Here is a 9,160-nt window from a genome sequence, read left to right as displayed (position 1 = left end):
GAAAGAGGAAATGGGGCTGGCAAAAACAGAGCGCGTGGCAAGACTGTGACTGAGCAAGGAACCTGGAGAAAGAAACAGTTTAGTCGAGCAAGCCCCACTAGCTTCTTCCATGTGATTAGGGGCCTTAACTTCACTGCTTTGAGTGGACTGCCATGCTTAAACTTTCTCATGGTGTGCAGTATGTAATTAAACTACCGCACTTTTACACAGTAGTTTCATCCTCTTTCACTAGGTATTACTGGAAAATAAAAGTGGGAAGGAGGTGCCTTGAAAACTAACATTTCTGATGCAGACTTCTCACTACTGATGTCTCCGTAAACAAATACCTGTTGCTTATGAAAAAATAGTTACCTTCTGCTATGTGCATCTTGAAATTGTCTGCTGAGACTTCATACATTCCCTGCTTAGGTTCAGGGGCTTTTGGTGGTTCCACATCAGCTTCTGGATCCTATTAACGAGAAAAATTAACTTTTATTTGTCTTGTACAGTAAAATATACAATATTTGATTCCTGTATCACACCATTCTGTGGCAGCGTTGTAAACCCTGTACTCTGAAATTTCAAATTCCTAAATCAACGTCCTTATTTAGCTTGATTTAGGTATTTGATGTTCCCTAACAAACAACTACTTCAAAGCAAAATGTGAAAAAGACTACCACATAGGAGAGAGCTATCACAGTCATTGGAAAAACAGAGTTTTTCACTGTGCTGTAGTATAGTCACAGATAACAGTAATTGCTATGGCATTCATCACATCACCATATATTAATACGCTTAGATTACATAACAGTTCCTCTGTAGCATCATGCATCACCCACATCTGCCATAGCACCAGTTTCAGCGGTCTTGGGGCTATTTAAAAACAGCTAGTGAAAAAGCTATTTTCTGCTCCCCTAATGCAGAGAAGAGGTACCTAATGGCTCCATGAAGGCAACAACAAGAAGAAAAGAGCAAACGCTTTATAGGCAACTTGCTTTTGCTGAAGTGCCAATGGATTTGCTGCAGGTGAACTACTTTCTAGATATTAGGGTCAGAGCTGGAAAGATTTTTTTTAAGAACTTCAAAGTACATTTCTTAAAATAGTTTAGCATTTAATTATTAAAAACACCAGATTTGTTTAAATATAATCATGTTCTCATTGTGGTTCAGCAATCACTAAAGCTTTACCTTGATTAAAACCAGGAATTATAAATTTAATTTTAGGCAAGGCTTGGCTACTATATGTAAGTGCTTCGAAACTCAAGGGTTTTCTTAGTGATATTAGCTTAACTTACCTAACTGATTATTTTAAACCCTTTCTTTAGGCTACAACATTATTAGATAAGAACTGAGCTAAGGATGGCATCCATGTTTTAAGAGGTCAATTAAGGCCAACACAAATGCAGTTTATCATGTATTATAGTTAAATTGCTTTTCTTATTCTAGAGACATTATGGCCTACAGCTGTCAACTGAATTGACACTAAATTGTATCTTAAAATGTCAACATGCTGAACATGAAAAAATGCATTATGCACTGTAGTTTTAGGTACAGGAAGCAAAGGGCAGTCACAGGATGACAGTTTCAACTGCTACTCTGACTTAGTGGAAGCTGTTCCATTTTGTTGTTGCCACCTCACTTTTATTCTTGGGAGCAGATTTCCTCTGGGAAAATGAAACCTAACCAGTAGAAATGATAGATAAGCAAGTCTGCAGAAGGGAATATTTCCTTTTAGTATTTCCTTTTCACTTACAGATGGTTCCTCATTTAGTTTCTCCAACATCCAGTTTTCCAGTGCCTGGAAGTCCCTAGGGCCTTGGTATTTCAGAGGCTCTTGTCCTGGTTTAAGCAGCTTTAGCCTAAAGGATCAAAATGTAGAAAAGAGTAAGGCAAAAAGTTTCACACAGGGACATTCTCTGAAAGCTAACCATGCTTTGCTAATCCACAGCAATGCAGCTCAGGCTGCAGTAACAGCTCGCTTGACTATTCACAGCAGCATCAGGCATCTCCCTCAACTTAAAGGGTCATGGCTAGAACGTAGGAGACTTTTTCATTTCCATGTAAGCTTTTAAAAGAGATTTTAAAAATAGCAAAAAAGAAATACCATGTTAAAAATCTACATAGCCTAATATTACTTTGATCAATAAGCAAGAGCAAATAAAACATTGCAGCATTCAGTTCTAGGGTTAATCATTCATTATGCCTATGAATCCTATTTCAGTTTGTCAAAAGCATCCATTTTGTTTTGTTCACCCCTCACCATTGCCAAAGGAGAAATATCCAATGCTTAGGTTCCCAGGAATTTCTTTCTCATGTTTTGTTCTCTGACTGCTCGTCAGATGTAGGACTTTTCATGTGGTATCAAACTGATTAAAAACACGCTGAAACAAGTCAATAGGACAAGGAGATAAGTGGCTGCTTGTAGGTATTAAAGACTTCATGGTTCTAACATTTAATAATTGCTATCAAAACTTTTCCATAAACTACGTAAAGCTTCTACTATTAAATATTTAAGTTAAAATTGGAAATATATTTGGTAAAGGGGCAATACCGACTTCTGGCCTAGTCTTATTTTTTAAATCAAATCATAGTTTCAATTACTACTGTCACCTAGCCCTCAGTTCCCCTTGCCAAGCTGCCATTTTGTATTGCCTTTTTTTTTTCTTGAAATGTTTTTCTCTCTCTTCTTGTTCCACAGTTGGAAAAAATGAACATATGAAAGTGTTGAAAAACCCCGAAATGCAAATACATTCAAAAGAGACAGGAGCTCCCACTGCCTTTTCTATTTAAGGTATTCATGAATATTCCTTGTGATAGTAAAAGGTCAAAATGGGTTTTTTTGGGGGGGGGGAAAAGAGCAACTTCATAATAAGAAGGAAACAACAAAAATTAAACAGAAGAACACCTAAAATACACCTCATGGTAATATTTTTGAAGAGTAACAAGAAAAAAAGCTATCAGCTTAAAGAGCCAGCAGCACTTTCATTTTCCTCAAATGAGGGTAAATTTTCTGTAGTTCAGTTGAGAAGAGTATTTTGCAGCACCAAATAGTCCTGAGACAACTGTACTAATGAGCGCAGGGACCTGCTCAGCCAGTTTCACTCTCAGGGGATGGAAAGGGCATGCAACCTTTCCTTTGACGGATGTTTGGAAAAGCAGTGCAGGGACCCGCACATCCTGGACTTGCGACAATGCCTCTGTGCCTGAGGAAGCTGTGGAGTTTCCCTCGCTGGAGGTTTTTAAAAACAGGCTAGTTAAAACTGACTCAGGAAGAGAATCGGTATCATGAATTCCCCTTCATCTCTGTATTTCTGTAACTAGCAGATGACTGCCTTATCATTTGTACTTTTCAAGTAGATGAAAGCAAGTGCTAACTATTCCTAGATATTAAATAACCTTAGAGGAGAGGGAAACGATACATCTGTTCATTTTTTTTCTTATTCAAAGTCTCTGCCACTTTTTCTATTTTACAAGGAACAGCACCACAATGATCTATTCAAATATGCAAAAATGACCAATGCTCACTTTTGGGGACATCAAAGTAGAGTTGTAATATTCGTTGTTTCTTGGTATTTCTAGTGGAACTAAGTCACAAACTGCTCTTAAGTACAATTCCTATTTCAATAAGGACTTCGCTATTTATAACTCTAAACTTCTACTCTCACACTCATCTGTGTCCAAGTGGGTGCAGCCAGGAGCGTATGTCAAGTTCAGGCTGTTGCTGGAGTCAGCAGCAGCACCAGACAAAGTGAGCAAAGGGAAGGAAACTCAAAAATACAGGCTGTGGAAGGGCTACAGAAGACGACATTCTCCACCTACCCCCAACTAAGATGAGTAATTAGTAAAGCAGTTGAAATGATCCCATCCATTTTTGCAAGTGGCTTTAAAGAAGACACAAGTGAAAAATTTTGGCAGCTAAAATGGGAACGCATGTATCTAACCCAAAAGCACTGTCCAGGCTGACCTCTCATAGATACTCTAGATCATGTTATGCCTACCAAAGCTGAGGCAGTAAGGCATACAACCTTTAGAACAGGATAAATTTAACAACCTTAAACTCCATATGAATTTCTCCTAGATCAATATAAGCAAAATTACCTAAAAAAAAGTCTGTACAATATCACCACTGCTCTGCTAAGTGAAACTATTAATGTGAGCACCAAGTTCACTCAAAAATGTAAGAGACCATCTATACATTAATTATGAATGTATATTCACAATATGAATTCATCAGTGTGCTGATGAGCTTGTGACAGGTTATTTTGAAAAGTACCGTTACCAAGGACCAGCTCTATCATGCATATCATGGCTGTATAATGTATTGTTGCTTGAGAAAGAGGCACTTTCAGAAAAAAGGACAATTCTGGACTTCATTTAAACACAGCCATCTTCCAAGACATAAAACAGTTTCTTTAAAAAAAAAAGAGTAAGAGAAGTATGTACCGCATGATACTTGGCAACACGGTAAAAAGGCTTAAAATGAACACATGAGTTCCAAAGGGCTACAAAGAAACCCATAAAAAACTATAGCTTAGAAGTTAGCTTCAACAAATTGGCAGAGCATCATGGAAAACCAAAAAAGAAAGAAATAGGAGCAGACATCCTTTTATACTTACGTAGGGTATCCTCGGACGCCAAATTCAGAGCACAGTGGAGTATCTGTAGTACAATCCACTTTAACAACATAGACCTGTGGATTTTCCATGTTGTTGTATTTATCTCCCAAATCATTCCAAGTTGGCTGGAGACGCTGACAATGTCCACACCTGTGACAGATGGAACAAAGCATTTGCTTAATAGTTGCTCACTTTTAGAGGGGAATGAATCTATGGAAAAGTCATATGCAGAATGGTCAGAGATCTTGATAAATTTAAAAATAGCGCAGTCAGAAATTTTCCATACTCGAGCACTGTTACACTAAGCAACAATGACTACTATTAAGTATTGTAGGATGCTGCAAATGCATCTCATGTAAAAATCATCAAGCGATGAGAACTTCTTGCTATTATCCTTTTACATTACAAAGCCTACTGAACGCCCCCTGAATTTAGTGAGGCTATTATGAAAAGCACTCTCACTCTTCCAGCTTTCTAGAAAAGTCCTGCAAGGCTGTGTAGCTTGCTTTCCGCTCTAACATTTAAAAATACTGTATATTTTAACAGCAGGGAAGGAGATAATGGTTTTTAGCCTCTTGCATGCACCACAGGAATTGTAACTCGCGAGATATGAAAATGCATTAGGACTGATTTCTGAACAGGGTTCCTCAAAACCCTCCTGTACCATGCTTTGCCCCAGCAGCACACCATCAACTAATTACATCTGCATATACTCAGAAAACTGACCTCATACAGTTGCTACAATAGTAGCTCCCCAGAAGCAGAAAATGGCTATTATTCTTCTCGTTGTCTTTCAAGTCATTACAGCAATTCCCTATTCCTATAGCTACAATGAAAAATTTTAAGAAATGGATTTTCCTCTCTCTTCAGCGGCTGCTTTTGCCAAGCCTCCAAGACATCTAAAAATACATAATTGGATTAACAGAAAACATTCTCAACCTGACAGTATGAAAGCTGTTACTGCCCTTGGCATGACCTAGACAGTCTGCTTTGTAAGTAACAATTAAAACACCATTAGGACTTTGGAGGAAGTCGCTCCCGTTTAAAACAGTTTCACTTATACAACTGGTTTTGAGTCCACTTGTAGAAAAGCTGCATGGATTCATACCTTTCCAGGTATCCTGATATCATAAAGGAAAAAAAAAAAACCCCTCAGGATTTACTTCAACATAAAGAACGTCTTCCAACCTTAATAAGGTCCTATTACAATCAGCTGCAGTGGGTCACACATACTCCCACTACGTGGGGCAATACAACCTCCCTTATGATCTTACTCTGAATTGTCATGGCAAAGGGATACAATGTGTTATTACTAAAATTAAATATTCCTTAAATATTTAACTTCAGACTTAAGTCCATCCATAGTCAACTCTTTCATGGAGCTTGAATTAAAAGGAGGATTTTGGATTCCCTGGTCCCTTTCCCTAGCAGTTGCAGGGACTTTAAACACCAAATGAATACTGACTGGTGTTAAAGAACAGAGCATGGAAAACTAGGCAAGGCAATCTCAAGAAATTAATTAGCTGTTTTTGAAGCACAGAACAGCGCTGCCTTGTCCATATATAACACTGTGATCTCTGCTATATACAAAGTTCCCCTTTCCCTTCCTTCTTCAGATTGAGCTGAAATTGAAAACAAAGCAGGAAAAGGCTCATATCTGAATCAGTAATCAACTAGTTAGTCATTTCTGGTTTTCAAAAAAATTCAGTATTACATAGAAGGAAACACAAGAAAAGACAGCCCCCAAAATACTTTTTCCGGAATTCGTAAGGTATAGCTGCAGAATATATAAAACCAGAGAAGTCAAAAATAAAAAGAGCAAGACCATGCAACATCACACGCCTCTCTTGGCCCCATGTACCTACACAGTCTTTCATTGCTACCACTCTACAGGACATGGGGGGGCTGGAGGAGCAGCCAGTTCTACCACTGGGGACAGTGGAGACCTGGGCATGAATGAGGAGTCCTGCTCTTCCTTCCCTACATGGGCTAGGCCACTGCAAGCATTCATAACGCCTGTTCACAAACATAAACGAAGATCCAGCAGAGACTAACAAGGCCGTAGGAAAGATCCACCTTTCTAAAAAAATAAAAAACAAACCCCTGCTTCTTGTACACCACTAGCATCAGGAGGTATGGGTGAAAGGACGTTATTCGTAAGAGTTTGCAGACAGGCTGCCCATTTTAAATCTGAGGAACTGTGTGCCACGAGGGCTTGTGCTTGAAGATTATTTTGCTGTGGCAGTATCTATAGAGTGCCAGGCTGCTCTACCTCATGCTACCAAGTCAGTGCTTCTCCTACAGTATCAGCACTTCTCATCTGGAAAACTGTACGGTGGACTTCCTGGGCCATGACAAGGAGGGAGGTACAGGTACGTAAGGACCATATATGTCAAAACTGCCATTACTGATAAGCCCTCTGCAGTCAGCAATGAAGACAGACATTTATGGAGGCCACCAGTAGAGCTCAAGCTCTGCAGCTAGCAAGGGCAGTTCCACAGCAAGATATAGCACAAATCATTATCCAATTAAAAATGTTGGTAGACCCTGGGATAGACAAGTATAACGGTACAAGCAGCACAGGACCAGTCTCACTCTGGGCAAAAGAATCCAACCAAGGTAAAATCCAGTCAATAGAGTTCAATTCAACAGCAACAAACTCTGGTGATCAAGTCTGCTTCAGCTCAGTGGCCTTCCAGAGATTTACCAAGAGACCATGTATGTTGAAAAGATCAGTAATCGTCAAAATAATGCAATGAAACTACTCATTTGATATTGTAAGAAACCAAGGGAACCTCATTCCTCTGTAGACATACAACTGGCACGGCCAACATCTTAAGAATATCTAGTGCCACCGAGAGAGTAACCTGCTCATGGTTCTGTCCTTTGTCAAGTGTAGCTACCAAGGGGGACAGCCTGATGATTGAAAACCTTAGACATCCGATGGCAATTACTTGGAATGCTCTCTTTCTGGAGTAGCCCACAATATTTGAAACAAATGAAGAACCTCATGGGAGTGAGGCCCTCAGCAGCATTTGTTTTAAGAATCCAGAAGAGAAGAGCTATGTCAGCTCTGTCTATCCCAACTCTTACTGGTAGCATTGATGATGCAACATTAGCAGTGTCCACAGCAATCTGAAAGACAATCCTAGCTGAATGTTGGGTTTTTTGCTAGGCTTCTCCCTTGTAACTACAGGGAGCAGTGCCAAAACGCATTCCTCTGTGAGAAGCATTAGGAGATTAGCACATTAACATCACCTAGGAATAGGGCAAGAGGCTCTGACATAGACTCCAGGGCTGTCAGGTTGCCGCCTGATCCCACTGACTACAAAACCACTGGTACGTCTAAGCACCCCTCTCAAGCATTTGGATGTTCCCTCTTTCCTTCTCTTCCCCTTGGACCCAAAACCTGACCCTGTTGCTCCCTGTCAGGAGCCAGGAGTTCAGAGCAAGGATCCTCAAGCTGAGACCAGAGGTCTGGAGGAGGCTTACTAAGGGTGAGAAGAATGTCCAGGGAAGCCACAACAAGTCTGGGAATCGACACAGCTCCCTCACACTCGAGTTGGGCAGAGATCCCCAGCGCTCTCAAGGGCACAGCGCCGTCCAAGTTTGCAAGGCCAGCGCTCTCTTTGATGCACGCTGAGGATGTGCAGCATGCGCTGGACTCTGCAACGGCCCGTTTGGCACGGGCTCTCCTATGAAGACTGTGCCAAGCTCATCTGGTTTCAGGGATGCCTGTGAAACAGTCAAAGCTTGGATAGACACAGGTATTATCATCTCAAAATAGAAGAGAGAAGCACTCCTGCTCTGCACAGGCATTTCTTAGGCCTTACAGCACACTCAGGCAAAGATCCCTCACCAGCAAGTCAGGCGTCCTCCACTTTTGTGATCTTCAGAGAACATAGGAAGGCATCTGCTCTTTCAAGCTTTTGCTTAGCATTTTCGTATGGCATAAACAAGTCGATGTTAATAACAAAAAAAGTAGTAGTTCTCAGTTTTGAAAGGAAATCCTTTTCTGCTGTTGATTGCAAAGAGTGCCATGACTCACGTATGCCTAAACGACACCATGTACCAACAGATAACTTAGGATCAAAACATAACTTTTGCACATTAATCCCTTAACTCTATTTTATCTAAATTTAAGAAAACTTGGCAACAACAAAAAAAACCCCAACAACCAACCAAGCCTAACAACAACACTCCCAATAACCTCTACTGGATATCAGCAAATTAGATAAAAAAGCGCAGGGGAAGAGATGAAGAAAAAAGAATAGGAACAACCACTGGGAAGGCCTGGAAAGTACTGTGCTCTTGACAGCCGTAACATCCAGCAAAGCCCTGTTCTCCCACTCTTACCAACTATTCTTCTGTCAAATGTACCAGTCCAGGACAAAAGCCCAGTAGGTCCTTTGCAAATCTGAGAACTCTCCAGCTGTGCTACAGCTACCTGCATCCTCAGGGGACAGAGCACTATCGTTAACACTAATTTAGCTGCAAACATATCTTTAAATTTCCTGATTGCAAAGAGAACACTATCTTCTGCGACTAAAATATTTGTGAGGACG

General features: G+C 40.3%; 1 protein-coding gene across 1 annotated transcript in view; it reads right to left on the bottom strand.

Moving 5' to 3' along the window:
* TXNDC5 (thioredoxin domain containing 5 (endoplasmic reticulum)) overlaps positions 1 to 4,744 on the bottom strand; it is an 18,586-nt gene extending 13,842 nt beyond the window's left edge. The window contains exons 1-3 of the mRNA XM_010288615.1: positions 4,596 to 4,744; positions 1,733 to 1,838; positions 352 to 448 (exon numbers count right to left, since the gene is read on the bottom strand). Coding sequence (XP_010286917.1) covers positions 352 to 448; positions 1,733 to 1,838; positions 4,596 to 4,684 — 292 coding nt within the window. The 5' untranslated portion in view covers positions 4,685 to 4,744. The remainder of the gene's footprint in view (positions 1 to 351; positions 449 to 1,732; positions 1,839 to 4,595) is intronic.
* Positions 4,745 to 9,160: the final 4,416 nt, after the last annotated feature.

The sequence above is a fragment of the Phaethon lepturus genome, unplaced genomic scaffold, assembly GCF_000687285.1.
Source record: "Phaethon lepturus isolate BGI_N335 unplaced genomic scaffold, ASM68728v1 scaffold14626, whole genome shotgun sequence".
Classification (NCBI taxonomy): Eukaryota; Metazoa; Chordata; class Aves; order Phaethontiformes; family Phaethontidae; genus Phaethon; species Phaethon lepturus.
The sequence above is the reverse complement of the archived record's forward strand: the minus strand, read 5'-3'. Positions and strand labels throughout refer to the sequence as shown.